General features: G+C 33.3%; 2 protein-coding genes across 2 annotated transcripts in view; both read left to right on the top strand.

The window, feature by feature from the left end:
• Positions 1–2598: 2598 nt before the first annotated feature.
• Positions 2599–6167, top strand: LOC108908497. Its single transcript, XM_018712553.1, has 3 exons — positions 2599–2702; positions 4464–4632; positions 5868–6167. The coding sequence occupies exons 1-3, from the start codon at positions 2651–2653 to the stop codon at positions 6091–6093; spliced, it is 447 nt and encodes a 148-aa protein (XP_018568069.1). The 5' UTR covers positions 2599–2650; the 3' UTR covers positions 6094–6167.
• A 4609-nt stretch (positions 6168–10776) lies between these two features.
• LOC108908500 overlaps positions 10777–21107 on the top strand; it is a 39337-nt gene continuing 29006 nt past the window's right edge. The window contains exons 1-3 of the mRNA XM_023454788.1: positions 10777–10826; positions 13941–14106; positions 14188–14435. Coding sequence (XP_023310556.1) covers positions 10778–10826; positions 13941–14106; positions 14188–14435 — 463 coding nt within the window. The 5' untranslated portion in view covers position 10777. The remainder of the gene's footprint in view (positions 10827–13940; positions 14107–14187; positions 14436–21107) is intronic.

Genomic DNA, 21107 nt, shown 5'->3' on the forward strand with positions numbered 1-21107 from the left:
ACTATAAAATATAGAGCGTCCTATTAAAAAAATGTCGGTAATGTTACAGGTCTGTTAAACATGTCCCAAAAAAATAGAATAAATTGCAGGAAAGTGACAATTTCTATTTACTAATTGACCTGTTTCAACGATTTTTTTAAAATTTCAACTGCAAAACAAAAATATGAATTTTGTTCTTATCATTTTAGGACACAGTGTATATTAAAATAAATGATATATACTCATTAATCTTAAACAAAGCTCATTTGGAGACTTGTTCATAGTAAGTTTGATCAAACCTTTTACTTACACCCTGTATACTTTTTTAGGAAAGCTCTTGATGCCAGTCCTTTAACCAAAGCGCTGTCGACTTACCCAAAACATGGAAAGCGAACCCAAAGGTGGAAATTGACAACCATCGATGAGACGCGATTTCAAGTTCAGCGGCATCCCAACGATTTTATGATTCAAAAAAATGACAAAGTGGTACTCGGTCCTAAACAGAACGACGACAGCGACAAATGGATACTGGTTGTAGCTCACTCAGTGTAATTTAATTACAGTGAATTAAAATACTTTTTATTGAAATTGTAACGTGTGTATTATTTTTCTAATTTATTATTTTTCTTTGTATTTAATTATAATAATCAGAATTTTTCCAGTATACACCTTATGAGTACAAAATTTCAATGTATACTAATACTCCTTTCCTGTCATAGTATTTTTGCTTCTGTTAATTGTTTGTATGTACCTAATTATTTAGCAGTTCGTTAGTGTATAAAAAATAAACATTGGATTTACAAGTCTCCAACAGTATTTTATTTTTATGGAAAGAACCATGCGTCAGTTATTTTCAAACTTCTTGAAAATCCCATGTTTTAGTATGATACATCATAATTTAATTTTAATTATACAAATATTAAGTTTCAAGAAGTTCCGATATCTGCACAAATATGATTTTTTATCAAGTTTTTATGACCTTAGTTCTAAGTATCGAAAGAAAAACAGATTATCCAAAATTATTACAAATGTTATCAGTGCAATTCAAGTTAACACAAGGGTATTATAGCTCTTTCACAAACAAAAATTTGTTATTAACAAAAGTACAGCATAAACAAGAACATGTTGAAAATCTTATCTGCCGCTATTCTCATACAAATCGTTGTAGTAAACGGTAAGCTTTAGTATCTACTTTACCAATTATTTGTATCGATTCATTTTTATATTGATTTATTGAAGGTTACTCAACAAAATTCATGATAAAAAACAAAAAAAAAACGGCGATGGTTTTGGAAGCGACACAAGATTACATAGACATGACGTAATGGCCAAATAAAGATTCGCAGCAATAGAGCTTGGAAACGATGCTAACTGGTTATTCTCTTATTGGCAACGTAGCAATTTTGTAAGCTGGTTTATTACAAGGTTATCTTGAAAACAATGAAAGTAAGTTAAGTATTTAAGTAAGATTAAGTGAAATTTTCACTCTATTAGTATGAGTACAACTAAAATTTTATGAGTGAAAATACTGCAACAGAAGTGAGTGAATTTTACACAAGTCCGAGTTTCTGCTAACTATTAAGTGAGTGACCTTTGACTCTATTCTGAGTATGTAAAACCAATTTAGAATTGACTTTTTGTCTAATATGATTTAAATTTAACTATTACTGAGTAATTTTTTGTTCTGACTTGGTTTTTAATTGAGTGGAAAGAAAATTCACTCATAAGTGAATACAGGGTGTCCAGGATATGGTGGGCAATCTCTCGGATTTGGGTAAATCGTGCAAAAAGGACGTCGCAAGTTCATATTGATTTGTTTTTCTTCGATTTTTCGGTATAACTGTTTTGTTTCTTATTAAATTTGGATAATTATTGCGTCAAAACAGTGTTATATGAAGGTATTTTTGTTGATGTGTTCAATTTACAGATAGCTACTTACACTTAGATAGAAAACCCAAATCCAAAGTTAACTCTTAAATGATCCCTAATTTGACCCCAGGGCTCAAGGTGAGAGTTACAGTTATACCATAAATCATGACCACGGTAGTTTGCACTGAATTTGCCACAAAAATTGCCTTTAAAAATCGACTTTCTAAACCCTTTTTTGTTAACTTTCGAAGAGACAAGGTTAAAGTTATGCATTTTTGCACTTGACTTGATAAATAAATATAATTTTGCAAAAACTATTGGACCCACAGCGCCCATCTTTCGCACAGTTTTGAATAACAATAAAACTCACAACTTTTAGGCACATTTATAAAATTCCAACAAATAACAACCAAGTTATGGATAATTAAAAAAATTCAGTTTTTCCACGTTTTTTTTTAGTTTTTTTTCAATAACTTTTAAGTTAATAATTTAAGATAATTTATCCGATTTTAATCTATCATTTTGTAGGTCTTTTTATTGCGCATATTTCGTCTGTTGAACACTTTTCTTTAAAAGTTTTTTTATTATTTTGACATGTAGAATCCATTCCTGGTGTTCTGTGCTATTCTCCCGACACACCCTGTATATTAAATAAAAAACAAATTTATCTTCTGTATTCCCAGTAATTTAGAGTATCAACTAATTGTAAGTTCGATAAGGTCAATCGCTAATCAAAACAAATTATCTGCGCTGATATTATTCAGTATTTGATTTCCAAGAGAAAAGTACGTATTTAACAAATATGTCGAAGGAAGTTAGTTTTTTTGTGTTAGTCCTAATTGTTGCTATAACTGGTAAGTTCCAAGAAACAGCAAGGACTTTTTACTTACATACACAGTAAAAATTGAGTATTAAATTTCACACTCGGAGTGGTTCGTATTTATCTACATTTATGAGGATAATAAGCAATTTGTTTCACTTTTGATTACTTACTAAAGTAAAATAACTACATTTATCCAACACTTGTATATAACGATACTATAATTTATTTGGTTTTAAAGGAATAATGTCGCCTATAAGTCACTAGTGAGTTATAAGTCATAAGTCACTAGTAAGTTATGACTCATAACCCGCTAGTGACTTATAGAAATCATAAAATGACAAATGTTTGGTTAATTTTTTTTAGTTTTTATTAGAAAACCAATTTGAAACAGTAATAAGTCAACAAATAACCTAAAATGCTACAAACTTACAATCTACCTACTTATTAATATTAACATTAACATTAACATTTATGATAAAGCCGTAATTTGATGCCAAAGGATTATTGGAATCATTGGTGATTGTGGTAAATTTATAGAACAGGTTGCCCCTTTGCTTGTGCTTGCTTCAGGAGTCTGCATGCCTTGTATCTTTTAAGCAATATCAATTTTGCTGGAAATTAACTCTTCTATATAACTTTCTGCTACGGTAGATGACTTCCATCCATAGTGACGTTTGAGTGTTGTAATATCCCCTTCAGCATTGACCAAGAGAGTTACAGTTGCGCGACGCAAGCCATGCTATGTATATAAATTAGAATCTGTCAAGTCCAAAAATCGCGCAACAAGATTAGAGATATTTGATAGCTTATTAATACCAACACATTGACGAGTGCATTTTGCCTTATGAAAATTGCAGAATAACCTTTTATGCTTTTATGCATTTTGAGGCTTTAGCTTAGAATATTTTCTAATTAATTCAATTGGATTAACACAAAATCCTTCATTTAACACAACGAAGCTTCTTGGTTTGTTCATTTTAGTATTTGAGATCATGATGTGGATATACTGCTCTTTATCCTCTATATTGTCTATGGGTCAATTCCTCGCAACGGCAAGCGCCAAAAACTCCTAATATCAACGCCACCTAAAAATAACAAATTTAATAAATATAACTTAGTTAAACTATTCAGTAGAACCTACCTTATTCATAAGATGATCTTGGTCTAGGGCTTCACGCAAAAATTGTTCGATTTGTTCTCTTTCTAAGACCTTGGAATTTTTGGTTGAACATGTTTGTGCTTAGACTTTAGAAATGCCACTAGTCTTCCGAATTTAGAAATTTCAATGTTCTTGTAAACTCTCAAAGTTGACTTCAACATGGAATATTTAGTCCACAGTGTGAATGGAGCTAATTTCTCACTTAAATTGAAAAAATAAGCCAGTAAGACATCTTCGTTTACGCCTTTCGCTCCTTCTTTGATTTTCCAATCTTGAAATTCCTTCAGTTCTTTGTTGTATATAGATTTTGATTTTTCTAAAATTTCAAATGGAAATTCTAGATTTTCCATTTTTTCAGTCTTGGTTTTAGGATTTCAACGTGATTTCAACCCAAGAAGTATTGTTTGTTTACTGACAACCCTTGGTTACACACACAAATCTGTTCGATTTTTTGGAAACAAGACAGATTGTTTTTTAGAACGTTAATTGAAAGCAAGCCAAGTGCCGATATAAAAAAAAATATATAATAAGAAACAAGTAATACAAAATGAAGCAACCAAAAAGATAACAAGCGCTTTGAAGATATCTAGTGACTTTTCCAGGTACTAACAAAAAGAACGATTTATTCTGCAGGTTACCAGGAAAAGTTTGTGCTAGAGAATAAAATAACAGGGAAAGTTTTGGGTGGAGAAGGACAATCATTTGGGCAAGAAGAAGATTGGGAACATGGGAACTGGCAGCTCTGGAATCTGGAGCCACGGAGCAATGCTGGATATTCTGTCCTACGCAATGTAGCAAGTGGGTAAGCTTTTCCATTTTGCTTATCGTCCCCGAATTCATCATTTAGCCAGGTTATTGAGGAACGTTTGCTGTACACTCCATACAATATTTGTTGATAGAATTCCAAGAAAAGAATAAGTCAATAAAGTTCTGTTACCGGAACTACTGTAACAATTTCCCGCGGCAGGTGAAATTTTCCGCCATTGTCTACCAGAGGTGTCGAATGTGGTTAATTCCAAGAAAGTGACGCGGGGGTCTTTGGAATTCTATCTCAACAAATATCGTACGAACTATACACTGTAAAAAATAACAACTACAACTTTATGAGTGAAACTATTGCAACAGAAGTGAGTGACTTGTGACTCTATTCTGAGTATGCAAAACCAATCAAGGGTTGACTTTTTCTCTTGGACCATTAGAAAAATGATAGACAAATTTTGACGACGGATTTGGATTTGTCGTGGCAAATTATATAAAGTTCATTTATTAGAAAAACGGCTAAAACAAGAAAATTCATGAAAATTTGATTCTATCAACTTTGACAAGGCCATTTGAAGGTCAGATCATAAAAATTCTTTACAATGATATTTTTTCTAAGATCTTCATTACCTAGGCTTTCATTTGGCTCCTGGTTCGTTTTTCTACCTCAACTCTAAGTCGAGATAATTGATTTTGGCACTCCCCCTCTCAAAATAGTACAGTGTGCGCCGCTGCTTCCACTTAATTGATATCTGGAGTGGTTTTGCATCGATTTATACACTGTAAAAGACTCGGTGTGAGCACAGACAAATAGCTTGGCGATAAGCTATATTGTCTGTGGTGTGAGTGAAAGCAATAAACATTTTCACTCAATATTTTGATCATTTTACTCATTTGTGATTATATTTAAACTAAAACTGAGTACTTTCACTCAAATATAGGTACTCCTTAAATAAATTCTTCACGTAAACTCGTATTTGGTGCACTTGTACTTAAATCAGAGTAAATGTCCTCATTACTGAGTGATTTTTCATATCCAGATGCATTGTCTTTGTCTGCTCCCATCGTCCCATTAGGTTATCTCGTGACCTGGCGTGGTAGATGGCAGTATGGCGTATGGTGTGCTTTGGAGTTTATTGCTTTATTGCTTTAAATGTTATATTTTCTGTTTCTGTTTTCATCATCTAAATCTTATATAAATCATTTGTCTCAATGCGTAAGCAGTACTTATGATTTCAAATGACATATTTAATTTTATTATGTAACATATATTTTTAGAATAGTCATAACATACCCTAAGAATAGATCGGAATATCAACTGTGGAATGTGAATACCAATGGCGACACATGGATACAGCTCAATCGCTACGTCCTAATTTTGAATAAGACAGCCTTATATTTCACATTCAGAGAAAATGATGAGAGGGACAGATGGTTTTTGATGGCACATTCCAAGAAAAACGATACAGGATATGACATTGTGCCCCGTAGTGATGTAAAATAGATACGTTAAAAAAATTCTATAGGCACTTTAATTACCCTAATTTTTTAATTACTTCATTATGATAAGATAAATAAAAGAATTACTATCAATTACAATTCGGTTTTTTATTTTAAAAATGTTCGTTTCCCAAAAATATTAAGATATAAATAAAAAAATTATACGTACATTTCCTTATATTCAATACTAGTTGTAGAAGACAAGTGAACTATGCTAAAATCAGTAGTCATTGATTATAAAAGAACTACTTTTTTGATACACAGTGTCCCGGTAGTTGATTAAAAAATATCGGGTACAATTAGAAGAGGCCAAAACAATATCAGTTCTTCATATAATTTTTTTTCATATGTGCCTTCGTTAACAAGTTACGGGCCTTCAAAAGTGAAAATTAAAAAGTTATTTTTATTTACAGTCTCTAAACCATTAACTTCAGCATGATACAAATTTGTTGATCGATAACACATGCATACAGCTTGTTTTTGATATTATAAGTCAAACTTCATTATGCCCAGAACGCCAGGGACGGAATATGCCCAATGGTTAACAACTCAGAATTTTTGCATAGATGACGATCGCAATCTGCCTATATCAAAAATATGTTCCCTGACGAATTTTCCAGCGATAATACCCTTTTGATTCAACTCGGTAAAATTAACAGTTTAGGAAATATTTGTGATTTTGTCACATTGTACATCGAGCGGGCGCCTCTACCATTTTTTGTTTTTAATTTTTTATTGTACTTAATTACTATACGTTGGAAGCATACATATTTTTAAAATAAGAGCCGAGAAAATTTCACTTTACTTACTTTTTACACATAACAAAATATAAAAATAAAACAAGAATAAGTTAAAGTAAGTTCTTAATTTTCACCTTTGAGGGCCCGTAACTTGTTAACGAAGGCCCATATGAAAAAAGTTTATATGAAGAACTGATATTATTTTGACCTCATCTATTTGCACTCTATCTTTTTGTATCATGCATCGGGTCACCCTGTATATTGGAAGGGTAATACAAAGCCAAAACTACTATGATGTTATAATTTTATAATAGATAAGCAATGTTTCTATTTAACTTGTGAATCTCACTGTCAGTGACCTAGTCTACCTGAATTATAGTACTGTCGCTACCTAAACTAGATTTAAAATAATTAAAATGGGGATGTACAGAAATACGGTATGTTTCTACTCTTCCTTCTTGTTCAGGCACTGCAACATCGAGTCGGTGCTAGATTTATTAAATTAATCCAAAATAAATAAAATAATAAAATTTAAGTAGAAATCCTAATACTTCCGAGGTGCAACTGTGGTTAGCCACTCATTTCTGCTGCCGCACGCCTGTGAGAGCGGATACGTCGGCTGTCGTCGCACCTGGTATAAAACGGGAATGGCCAAATACTTCACTGATTCATTTAGTTGCATTTTTATTTTAGTCTTCGATTTTATTAGTTTATAAGAGGGTATTCATAAATAGCCACAAAATTTCAAGTGTCATGCTCTAAAGATCAGGTGAGTAACCAGATTATTTATTTATTTTGTGTATTTCATTTATTATTATTGATTACTGCTTAATTTTTCTGATAGGTTAGATTTTAAGTACTCTTTCATAGGTTACCTATTTAAAAGAATTAAATTTTTGTTTTTTTTTTTGTGGAATGATAGGACTCGTGGCTTACATCTACTCAACAAAACTATTACGTCAAAATGCAGTACCTTACCAGTAACCTATCCTTTATATATGAGATTTGACAACAATGCGCAGCCCAGTTACCAATTGTGCATGCGCTGTGACTAAAACGCGGTGTTGTTTGAGGTCGCACTAGCTTGTCCAGCTGCGGGGTACGAAAATTGCTAAAAGAAGGTTAAAAAGAAAATTAAGTTTTCACTAAGGAATTTGAAAAAATAAACTGTCGGCACGTGCTTCTAAAGATCAAGAGGAAATCCTCTTTATAAATAAATACGAGCCTCACTCAAAGTAGCACTCTGTACATCGTACACTTTAAAAAGTTCTTAAAATTTCGATTATCTTGTAATGAACCAGTTTTAGTTTCCAGTTTTATGCAAGGCTTTTGCCGTTTGTTTTCTTAATTAGCTTAATTAGTTAAGAGCAATTATCCACACCACGATTAAAACCATAGACAAAATAGACTGAACTATAGAGGTAAGCCAGTGAAGCCAACCGTTAGCCCAACCTCAGACCAGCCAGCCTCGCGCTCTCAGTCGCTCTTAGACATTCGATGTGTTAACATTGTTAGTATTTTAATAAATATATTGTTTTTATTTGTGCAATCATGGGGCAGTGTATCATTGACGATTGTAATAGCAGATCTGATCACAATAGTGCTGAAATTTCATTCTTTAGGTAATTAATAACATAAAAATATTTTTTGCCATTTCGACGACTTCGCGCAGCATTCTCCATCTCACATGCACTTATTTCCATGTTTTTTAGTGCCACGTTATTAACTGATGTAAACATATACAGGTTCATATTATCAACCGGCTATTTACAATTAGTTTTTTGTCACAGTTGGTGTTTATTTTGATGATGGCTATTAAAAATAATTGTAAATATTGAATCCTCAACATATAATTTCAATAATAAACATATATTAATGTTAAATTACAGGTAATTAGTTAGGTACTGAATAAAATTGTATTAGGTACCCATTTTCTTGTTTTTATTCTCAGGTTTTCTAAAGAGGGTGGAAATGAAATTGGAAAGGGTCAAAGCCATAAAAAAAGATAAGGCACCTTCAAAATCGTCTGTTATATGTTTTTTACATTTCCAAGAGAAGTTTATTATTATTAATAAAAACGGCGCTAGAATTTTATCCAAAAATGCAGTGCCAATTTTAAATTTGCCAGGAGTGATTAGCAAACCGTCGTTAAAAAAGAAAAATGACAATTTAAGAAATAGAAATAATAATATATTTGTTTAATAACTCCTATAAAAACAGTACACCCAAGCTACAGAAAAATAAAATTGTGTATCATGTATTAAAAAACTGTTTTAATGTGAATTTATTTAAAAAATATGGATAAGAACTTGCGAGGACTGTATGTGAAAAGTATATGAAGTTAAAATATTTAAATCATTAAAATCTACTAAAAGACAAATATCAAATAAACTAACATTACTTAGAGGACAATAAATATATTTAAATTATTTTGTAGGTTTATTTAAACAAAACATTAAAATAATTATTTTCTGAATTCCAAACTTGAAAAATGAATATTTGTCGTAAGTGTAAAAATACTCTTTAACCCGGACCTGATCAAAATATGCGCGGTCGGATTACCTCACACACTCCACTTCCCCGCAATTTGGCTTCATCGGTTCCCATACTTTGGGATAGGAAATGTACACTCTAGGTGCTCTGTGATTAAAACCGTCCGTTTACCCCACTATGACGAGTGCCGCGCGCAAGATCCCACCACGACCCCTGCTAGTCAGGAGGGGATCGAGGCAACAAAACTGTTTTTCCTGCCCAAAACTCCTTAGTTCGTTGCCAGAACTCGAAGAGTTCCAGAACCACTCCGAGGACCCCACCAAAGACCCGCCATCCGAACCCAAGGAGTTAGCAGTCGAGATCAATCATCCGGGATACCCAGCAACTGCTGGTTTGGTTGGGTATCCCACTGCCAGTGGAAGACGTTGTATGTTGACCGCTTCCACCTCGAACAGACTTTGCCTCCTGTTAGCCAAACAATTCCTTTTTCCTGATTGCCGTTTGCTTATTTATGCTCGTTGTGCATTGCATTGCTTCGCTTTCTCCTTGGCTGGTTGAAACTCCGCTTAATTTCCGTTGCTTTGCTAGAAACCACAGACTAATTTTATTTGTAGAATTAGAGTAGCCCGTAATTAATCATTTTTCTTTGTTTCAGAGCCATTTGGACCAGGTATATTTGTTGATTATTAACTACTCTGATTTGTTAAACCTTTTTATTTCTAGCACCGACCGAAATTAAAACCGAATAATTGTTTATGGCGTACCGTTTCTGAGTATTAAATTGTTTATTGTAAAATAAACCAAACGTCTAATACTGAATTTGTTTACCGTACGATTTTGTGTCCTGATTCCCGATATTTGACTATGATCTAATTTTATATTTGTTTACAGCACCGAAAACATCGAATACGTATTTGTAATTCCGTAATAAATAATTGCTCCAACCAATTTTATTTAATCTTTCACACTGTTTGTATATTATTTTTGCATTTCTGTATTTTAGTTGTTTATAAAATTGTAAGTAGAATCTATTTTACTTTTGATTGTTTCAATTTCCGTAGGCCTTAATAATATAAAATAAATCTAGGAAATATATTTCCAGTTGTATTCATTTTTAACACCGACAAGGTTGATAAAATGCCGATCAGGAAAAAAGGAGTCCTAGTCTCTTCTTGTGACCTACACTGTTAGTGTATTCTTGAAAGGTGAAGAGTGATAGGTATCCAAAACCCTTTGATGGCAATGTCGTATTACCTTTGGACAGTACCGTGAAGTTTAGTAACCTTTAAACACATACATACAAACCCTTAAATTATTATTTACCTCCTTGTATTCTTTTGCCTTGTGGTCTCTCCTTTTATTTACAAATTATGCTTGACATAAGAAAGGGTTATCAAACGTCGCCATTCAAAATATGTATGCCAACCTAAAAATAGTTTCAGTTGTCTCAAAAACATGTTGCTAAAAGCAGTGATCTTGGAATTATTTGTACAATTTATATATGGTAAGTGCTGAAAAAAAATGCTTCTCTGTGGTATTTAGAAGGAAGATATTCAGGCTGATTCAAACTTCAGTACAAATAATTTAGGTGCATATTTTAGGTGCGTGGTCAAAAGAAGTCTTTTTTCCTATAAACGTGGGATATACAGGGTGTTAACATTTTTTATTTTTTGCAATTTTTAGGTGTAATTTCCAAATAGATTTGAATGTGGGCACGGATTTTTTTTAGGATGCTAAGTATAAATATGTCATTGCTTTTGACGCTGTTTTTAGAGAGCGCCACCTATAAGGGTACGCTTGAATTAAATTGGCCCTAACTTTTTTGCTACCCTGTACATTGAAATTTGGTATCAGTGCGTTTATTCCCATATCAGTTTTAAGCAAAAAAGGTATTCTTTGTCGAAACCTTTCAAACCGACCATTTCCAACATATTGGCTGATGAAGAGTTAAATGCTCACCATATTTTCAAATTTTATTAACTATTTACGGTGAAAAATTTTAAAATTTATTTTCACCATCTAATCAGTGATGCAGTGATCTTGAATTTTAGCTGTTTACATTTTTTTGATACAACTAACCGTTTTCGAGGAACTCAGTGCTGACATAGAGAAAAAACATAGTAGGCTATGACTGCTTCGTTTGACAATTATTCTAAGCGGTTCTGTTCAAATCTAAGTCTTAGGAACGATACAGGCAGAAAACAGATTATTACAAAATAAAAAACACTCAAATTTATTGAACCTTAAACATATTTTGGTCAAAAATATGGTTATTAATGATTCTTATAAAAGAATTTTGTAGGCCAGGAAATATAGAGTTGGACGCGACTTTTTGTTTCGGTGGGCTGAATTTATTACTATAGATGCTAAATATTATGTACAATAACGTATTAGTTTCCACAGTCATAAAAATGGGGGGAAGATTGTTTACAGGCTGGTTAATAGTATAATTTTTACGTAAATTCACGTTTTTCGCTTATAACTTTTTCCGTTCATTTCCACTAGAAAACAATAAAGAACTTTTTTTTTCGTCTTTAAAAGACCTACAAAACTAGCTCTCGAGCGTCAAAAAATATTGATTAGATCAAAAGTTATAAACAGAAGAAGTTTATTTATGACTTTTCAATTTATTTATTTATAAACTGCGTTATTATTACCAGAACGTTCTGACATCACATCCTCTCATTCCATATCACTGTCTAATAACTCACACGAAATCTGGAATCGGTAGTTGAAGTTATGGCCTTATAAACAAATTAACTAATTATTAGTCTGGACGATCCCGAGCATCTTCCACAATCGCACTGATTTTTTTCATGGTAGATTTCATAATAATATATTGAAATCTATTATTTTTTATTTTTTATTTTTAATGTAGTTTTGTTGAGGGGTTCCAAACCTGACAGCTGGAAAGATGGACGGCGGCCAAATTTTGACGCTCCTATTAAACACATCGAAAACTCAGTCATTGTCTAAGGTATTTTTGTATCTGAATGAAAGTTTTTCAGATTTCAAGTATCCAAACCAACGAATACTTCTCCATTTCAGAACTTGGACAACCCACTCTTATGTTAATATTTTGGTTTTATTTACTTACCATCACTTTCTCTATCACTATCCATTGAAAATTTAAAAAATGAAACAATATTATTAAGAAAACACTTAAAAAACTCTCCGTACGCCGTACACACAATAGAATTTAGGTACGACAGAATACAGAATGGTTAGTAGGAAATGGGTTCAAGTGCACTTGAATCCATTTACTTCCAAATTAAATGAAGATTTATTTGGGTATGTTTTTCTACTGACTAATTGATGGCAGTGGAATAGTGAAATGAACTTGAATCTTTTTACTGTCAAATTTTAATAGCTTTTAACTATGAGAATATTCACTTAACTCATTCTTTGTAAAAAGTGCACTTGAATCATTTCCCTTCTAACCCCTCAATTAATATCTCCGTAAATATTTATAATTTGAAAATCACTTTCATTGTACTCATTTACATGTATGTACACATTTAAGTTCACTCTGTATACAAGGCTGTACTTAATTTAAACACCCAAAAACTAATAAATCAATTTTAGAAAGAACTATCTGAAATTTTCCACTTATCGCACTCACCACTCGCGATTTTGTAGTTGAACAGCTCATTTGTATGGTTGAACAGCTAAGTTATACAAGTTTAGCCTGGATAGCACAGCACCACAAAAAAAAAATCTGTGCATCGGACAAGACCACTATATTCTTATGTTTTCGAGGGCACTGAGTCCCAATCGAAAGTCCGTTTGACCTTGTCAGGTCAGGATAAAGGTCATTTCAAGGTCAAACCGGGAAAAATCCCCTATGGTGGAGGCAACCATGGTTATTATACGTTTTTGGGGTCGGAGACTGATTCTCAGGTCTGTTTGACCTTGTTAGGTCAGGTTAAAGGTCATTCCAAGGTCAAACTGAGAAAAATCCACTATAGCGATGGCAGCCAAAGTAATTAAATGTTTTTTCAGGGCGCTGAATCCAAATTAGGGTTCCTTTTGTCTCTATCTGGTCAAGATCAATGTCAAACTAAGTAACTTCTAAATGGGGTTTAGTGGGAATACTCCAGGCTTTTTTGGTCGCGTTATTGGGAGTCCATTTGATCTTGTTGCATCAGGGTCAATGTTATTTTAAAGTTACTTAATCCTAATACCTATTAGTTGGCAAAAATACAATTTCAATTTTTACCACGCTCATCTATAAATGGGCCGAAAGACTCTGCCTTTACAATCCTGCTACCATGAAGGATACTGGAAACGATGACAACTGCTCCGAAACGAGATGTATAGAATGATTCGCTTCTCGGTTTGATCTTGAATTGACCTTTAACCTGACCTGACAAGGTCAAACGGACCTCAGATCCGGGTTCAGCGACCCCAAAAGCATATAATAACCACGGTTGCCTCCACCATAGGGCATTTTTCTCGGTTTGACCTTGAAATAACCTTCTCCATCTAAGTCAACCATACGCGGAAAACGCCAGCTTTTGTGCAAATAAATTGTGGTCTGTGCTACCTCTGTATTTTCTAATGCTTCGCGTATAATAAAAACTAATCAAACTAAAAAATCTTTTCATGTGTTTTGGAGGTTATCAAGAAAAATATGTAATAGAAAACAAGCAGATAGGCGAGGTCTTAGAAGATGTTGAAGACGTCGTTCTGTTAGCCAAATGGAATTACAAGGACTCACAACTGTGGACTTTGGAACCACAAAACGAATCTGGATATTTTGTTATTCGCAACTTCGAAACTGGGTAAGTCACCTTTTATATCGTCTTTGATTTAATCACAGTCAGTTTTACCATAATTATAACCCTGCTATGCATCATATCCAGGCGCGACCTAACATGCTTACCCAATGTCATAACCAACACGGAATGGACCATAAATACATACCACTATACTAGGATTATGGCCGAAAGTTCTACAATATTTTTGAAACAGTCAAAAAATATCGCGCTGTGTTCTAAGTCTAAGCAGAATGATGAAAGCGACATATGGTCATTTATAAAAAAATCTCAGCTAAACAGGAGACCTGTAACAGAAAGCGTTGGCACAGGATTGGTGATAGACGACTCTCGTGGTATGTGACAGTCTTCAATAAAAATCTAGGTCATATGTAAGAATACCATCGATTTATAGATTTTCAGTTATGGTTACCGCAAAACAGTGGTGATTCGTCGTATGAAGCTACTGAGGCCTGGCCTCAGTGTAAAATTTGGCTCTCACACCGTATATTTTAATACATAGGTACTATTCTACTATTAACCTAAATAAACAGTTAGGTAAACTAATTTCCAGTTACCTATTACATTTATTTTCTAGTCCAGACACTGAAGTATTTTGGCTACCAATTTTTTCGGATGGAATGGATTGACGTGAAATTTGAACTGTAGTTAGAGAAACAAAAGTTATATAGTGCCGATGTGTGCTTTTACCCTAAAGGTAAACCCCTAGGGTAAATTCCCACCTCTTCTGGAGGGTGGGAATTTTGTTATTAAAAATAACCTCACAATTCGATAGAGGGACGAATTCTAAGAAAAAATGTTCTATAAGAATTTTTTGTACAGTCAATACTTTTTGAATTATTTGCGCCTAAACATGTTCGTTTTTAGCCCAAAAAATGCATGTTTTTTAACCATTTTTCGCGAATATCTCAAAAACTACAAGTTTTATCAAAAAAATTATCATAAGCAAAAATGAAGGTAATTAAATAGAAAGGAGATTGCTTTTTTTATTTTTGTAGGTGTTATAGAACCCGAGTTGACTCCCAGAAGTTGAAGTCAATTTCGAAGATAGTTATAATCGAAACGTTCAGCGTCCTGTAGCGGAAAAATTAAAGGTTTTTCGAGGAAAACTTTTTAAATTGAGTGGAGGTAAAAGTCGTTAGCATGAAAACTAATGAAGTCACAACTAAAATAAAATGATTGTATTGATTTTTGAGAAAAAAAATCGTTATTAAAATTAATGACTTGATGGAAAAAAATTAAACGTATTTCATCTGCAATTTACTTTGTGTACTAACAGTAAATTCTGGGAATTTGAACGATTTTAGAAGCCTAAATTTAAAAAAATATTTAATTTACTTTTGAATAAAATTTGTAATTTTAAAAAAAAATCGCCTATTTTCAAAATATTTCAAAAACTAACAAAGTTATAAAAAAAATTATAGAATAAGAAATTGTAGGTTTTTAATTTTTGTAGGACAAAATTTGACTGAATTATGACCGTTAAAAACTCAAAACTAAGCTCAATACTGCCTTTCCTGAGCGGGTAAATTACCATCATCTTTGTGTATTTTGGAGCACTTGTGAACTGATTTGAGTAAGTATTTTAATAATATACATGCACACACGTACTCGTATCTGAGTTCACATGTATATGTAAATCAAAATTAGTTAGTTCTACTGACAGTTATGAGGTGCAATGGTTTTCCAATGAACTTCGAGACATGCGGGAGCACTTGCAGTTCTTACGGGACTACTCAAGATCTCATCCCACCGCAAATAATACTTTGATTTATAAGATGTTCAAAAATCGTTACATTAAGGAGTTACATGAGAAGAAAAAGCAGGCTCATGACAATTACATAAACTCACACAATAATCCCGGTGAAGCGATGTGGAGAATAATAAACAGTAAAATACCAAGATCAAACAAAGCCGTTAGTCAATTATTGCCCAATGAATTTAACGATTACTTTGTTAACATTGCAACTGATTTAACTAATGCACTGCCTCCCACTAACATATCTTACTCTAACTATATGAACAATATTGATGTACTTACTAGATTCATTATTTCTGAGGAAATAATCGGATCTATAATCGACAATCTAAAAACTAAAAAAAGTAAAGATACTTTTGACATGAGCACTCAAATATTGAAGTACATTAAACAATTAATATTGATTCCTCTAACAGCGCTTATTAATATCAGCATTTCTCAAAGTATTTTCCCAGATTGCCCAAAAATATCTAATGTCGTTCCTATTCACAAAAAAGGTTGTACAAATGATCCCTCCAACTTTAGACCTATCTCGGTAGTGCCTATGTTTGCTAAAGTTTTTGAGAGTGTTATAAAAAACCAAATCGTGAATTTCTTTGAGAGTAAAAATCTCTTCAGCGTAAACCAGTTTGGATTTAGAGCTAAATTATCCACAACGCTAGCAATAGACAAATTAGTAACCGAAATTAACGCAGGTTTTGAGCAAAAAGAATATAGGTTCACAGTTCTTCGATCTTACGAAAGCCTTTGATTGTGTGTCACGGACCATCCTAGCTGAAAAATTGTATTATTATGGTTTTACGGCGCATAGTGTTGGTCTTATTCAGTCTTATCTGAGTAATAGGCAGCAGTATGTGTTGTATCAAAATATGACAGCTACTCGTCTCGGTGTTGATATGGGAGTACCTCAGGGGTCAATCCTTGGTCCGATTCTCTTCTTGATTTATGTTAATGATTTGCCCTTTTCAGTGGATGACTCTATGTTGACGATACAGTTTGCCGATGATACGAGTGTTACCAATCGAAGTTGCGAAATTAATGATTTGCTTGATAAATCCAACCTGGCTGAATCAATGTTAAAGGATTGGTTTCTTTCCAATAGATTAAATTTAAATTCCGCGAAGACAGAGACATTGATATTCAGCTTGAGAGTTGCTTTCGCATATGAACCGGAGCCAGTAAAGTTTTTAGGGGTGTATCTGGATGCTAAATTGTCATGGAGCCATCACGCAAGTAATTTATGTAAAAATATTTCCAAGAACATTTTTGTTCTTCGAAGTCTAAAAAATCAAGTATCGTCATCAACACTGATTACAGCCTACCACAGTCTAGTACATTCCCTGTTATCTTATGCTATCTTAATTTGGGGTCATTCAGCTTCAGCTGCGGATGTTTTTGCTGTTCAAAGAAGAGCTATTAGAATAATAACTGGTCTTAAATACAGAGACTGCTGTAGAGAGAAATTTATGGATCTCAGAATCTTAACACTTCCTTGTATATACATTTTACAGTGTTTGCTTTATGTAAAAACAAATACATATTGGAGTTTATACTAACAGAAACGATGTACATACGTACGGTACCAGAAACAAAGATGTCTTACAAAGTCCGTATCTTAGACTTGAAAAAAACAGAAATGGGTCGGGCTTCTGGGGAATAAAATTTTTTAACGCATTACCAGTAGATATAAGAAATTTAAATTTCGGTTTTTTTAAATTTAGAATAAAACAGTTTCTGATGTTTTATTTTGGATCACAGTTTGTCCTTTATTTGATGTTTTGTTTGTTTATTTTTTAAATTATTATCAGCATTTGTATTAGGTATATGTGTCTAGTTATTAGCCTGCTGCTTTTACTTTATTTGACCCTGTTATGTGTTATAATGTTTAGTACGTAGATTTTACTGTTTTATTATTTTAATTATTTTATATAGTAAATCGACTCTCTTACGTGGTTCTGTACGCGATATTTTGGTTCTCCTTTTGTTTCTATTTTGTTAATCTGCCTGTTTGTTTTCTTTTATTTTCCTCAATTCTGACTTGTGTAAATACTTTTGTATGATTAACACCAATAAACAATGTCTAATGTCTAATGTCTATGTGTCGGAAATTGGCCGAGGCCTCGAATTTAGGTTGGCAACAAGCAAGAAATTCTATGTACGCAAGGGTTGCAACTTTGTAATGAGTCGTAAGCTTTTTAATGAATAACAAAAGAAATGCAATACATTGTGAATGCACCAAAAGAATATTTTAAATTTTTAAAAACTTTTTTTCTATTTTATTGGCATGAAAGGGTAGTTTTTAAGGATTTTTAATGGTTGAAAAGTAATTAAATTTCATAAATTATATTAAAAAACATGAAAGGAACTTTATCCAACATATTTGAACATGAATTGAATCTTTAAAATATGCGATTTTCGCAATTTTTCCGTACAAGGGTAGTTTTCACCCCCAAATAGAAAAAATCACACATCTAGACAATATAACTTTTGAAGTGGGAGGTCAGATGAGCTTGTATGCAAATTTTCAGGAAAATCCATACTATCCGAAAAAATTGGGAGCTTTTACCTTATTTTCGCCTTCAGTGACCGGACTAGTGATTTAGGAGGGAACGCTGATAGTGTCTGATATCAGTGTGAGGGATAGTATATAGGCTTAATGATAACTTTCTAATAGTTTCGGATTTTTTTTATTATTAAATTTAAATAAGCTAAGCTGCATATTTAATTTGACAATTTTTTTAAACTGTACTCTATCAAGATGTATTACAGTTAGATACATATGTAAAAATAATAACTTTACATGTAGACAGCAGTCCTCAAAATGCACTTTGCGGAAACTTTGAAAATTACTTTCATAGACTCACTTATATATGTACATATTTAAGGATCACCCTGTACACAAGGCTGTTCTTAATTTGAACACCCCAAAAACTAATAAATCATTCGCTATTTTGTAGTTGAAACGCTCATTTGTACAGGGTGGGCAAATAAGCGAGGTAAGCGGCTGTATCTCAGAAACTAATGATCGTAGAGAGCTACGGTAAACAATTTTATAGGTAAAGTGGGCAAGGGAAAATGCTGGAAATTATTTTCAAGTTTCCAAGATGGCCGCCAGTGGGCGTTTCCACCATCTTGAATTACATAAAGTTACGTTTCTCGCGATTTTCCCCAATGAATGTAACAAAAAAGTATTTGCGTTTTAATGTTAACTTAAAGTCGAATATTTTTTGTAAAAACAATTTTTCTCTATCTTTCGAAATAAAGTGGTGGGGGGTATTTGAATGTTGTTTTAAATAAATGCCTGTAACTTCGAAACGGCTTAATGGATTTGGATAAATTTGGTATCATTGAAAAGAGCATTTCTTGGGCTTTTAGGTTTCTCGTAATCATGACAGTTGCGACCTACACGGCCGCCGATAGAGGGCGTTATTCGATATTATAACCAAAATATTGGATTTTCTCAAAAAATTTAAATGCGATGATATGACTTTTTTTAGACTAGAAAATAGACAAATGACCAACCAATAAGCCTGCGCAAACCGCATCTTAATATCTTTTTCCTAACTCAAATTATTTAAAAAAATACTAAACCAGGAAAATTCATATATCCCCATTTAAAAATGCATCGGTTGCTTTCGATAAGAAGGCAAGTAGTAGGCCATGGACACGACAATCGCCTAACAAAAATATTGCCAAGTAACGTCAAACTTTTGTCACACGCAGCCTAATATTGTTGATTGCGTATAATTTGAGTACTTTTTAATCAAAATGCCTCTCACAAATAATGAAGCCGTTGACATGATTGCGATTTATTTCGAGTGTTTTCAAAATGCAGCTATAGCTGCAAGACAGTACGCGGCACGGTATCCAGATCGCCGTCATTACGGGAGAAGAATGTTTCCGCGCTTGGTACAGCGATTACGCGATACTGGAAGTTTTCGTCGTCCTAAACGTCGCAGGCGTCGCAATGGAAGGACCGAAGAAAACATTATCAATGTCTTGGCTTACATAGAATTTGATAGACATGTAGGAACTAGAACATTGTCTCTAGACTTGGGAATAGCACGAACAACTGTTAGAAATATTTTGAAAGATTATAGGTAAATAATTTTATCTTATTCCAAGTATCTTAGCACATACTCTCAAATACACAATTCAGTGTTATTCTGATTATATTATTTTTACGCATATGTTGTTTTTTACTTTTAGATTACATCCTTACCACATAGTTTTGCACCAGGCGCTAAATGAACAAGATTTCGATAATAGATTAAATTATTGTCAATGGATGCTAGGCATGCTTGAGGAAAACAGAAATTTCTTAACGGAAATTCTCTGGACCGACGAGGCTACCTTTAGTAGTGATGGTAGAGTAAACCGTCATAATATGCATTATTGGTCCGCTGAAAATCCGCATTGGTTAAGAGAAGTGCAGCACCAGGGACGCTGGAGCCTAAATGTGTGGTGCGGTATCATTGGGGACAGAATTATTGGACCTTATTTTTTTGATCAAGCTTTAACTGGTAACCGCTTCTTAGAGTTTTTGATCAACGACTTGCCAATTTTGTTGGAAGATGTGCCACTCGAAACTAGGAGAACTATGTTTCTGCAATTAGATGGTTGTCCGGCACATTATTCAATTAATGTCCGAAACCATATTAACGGGACCTTTCGAGAACGCTGGATAGGAAGGGGAAGCCTATTTCCTTGGCCGGCAAGATCTCCGGACTTGACATGTCTTGATTTTTACTTGTGGGGACGCTTAAAAGACATTGTTTTTCAAACTCCACCAACAACACGAATGGATATGGAAAACAGAATTCGAAACTCAATTCGTCAACTATCAGCGGTAGAAATCGAGGCTGCGGTTCTGTCGACTCAAGAAAGACTGGAACAATGTGTGGAATATGACGGAAGGCAATTTGAACACAGAAGGCATTAATCTTTTTTCAAAATCGGTCCTTTTCAGGACCACAACTTTATTTAAAAGGAAAATCGCTTATAAATACGAAAACGTGCGACTTAAAATCACAGCACTAAATAAACTGACATTTCTTGTGAATATTTTAGAGAGGAGTTTGTCTTTTATTTCCATGGCCTACTACTTGCCTTCTTATCGAAAGCAACCGATGCATTTTTAAATGGGGATATATGAATTTTCCTGGTTTAGTATTTTTTTTTAATAATTTGAGTTAGGAAAAAGATATTAAGATGCGGTTTGCGCAGGCTTATTGGTTGGTCATTTGTC

Source organism: Anoplophora glabripennis, unplaced genomic scaffold (assembly GCF_000390285.2).
Source record: "Anoplophora glabripennis isolate ALB-LARVAE unplaced genomic scaffold, Agla_2.0 scaffold414, whole genome shotgun sequence".
NCBI classification, from domain to species: domain Eukaryota; kingdom Metazoa; phylum Arthropoda; class Insecta; order Coleoptera; family Cerambycidae; genus Anoplophora; species Anoplophora glabripennis.

Coding starts and splice junctions, on each gene's coding strand:
- LOC108908497 (XM_018712553.1), top strand. CDS start 2,651: ATGTCGAAGGAAGTTAGTTTTTTTGTGTTAGTCCTAATTGTTGCTATA. Junction 2,703..4,463: donor CCTAATTGTTGCTATAACTG/GTAAGTTCCAAG, acceptor TTTATTCTGCAG/GTTACCAGGAAAAGTTTGTG. Junction 4,633..5,867: donor CTACGCAATGTAGCAAGTGG/GTAAGCTTTTCC, acceptor ATATATTTTTAG/AATAGTCATAACATACCCTA.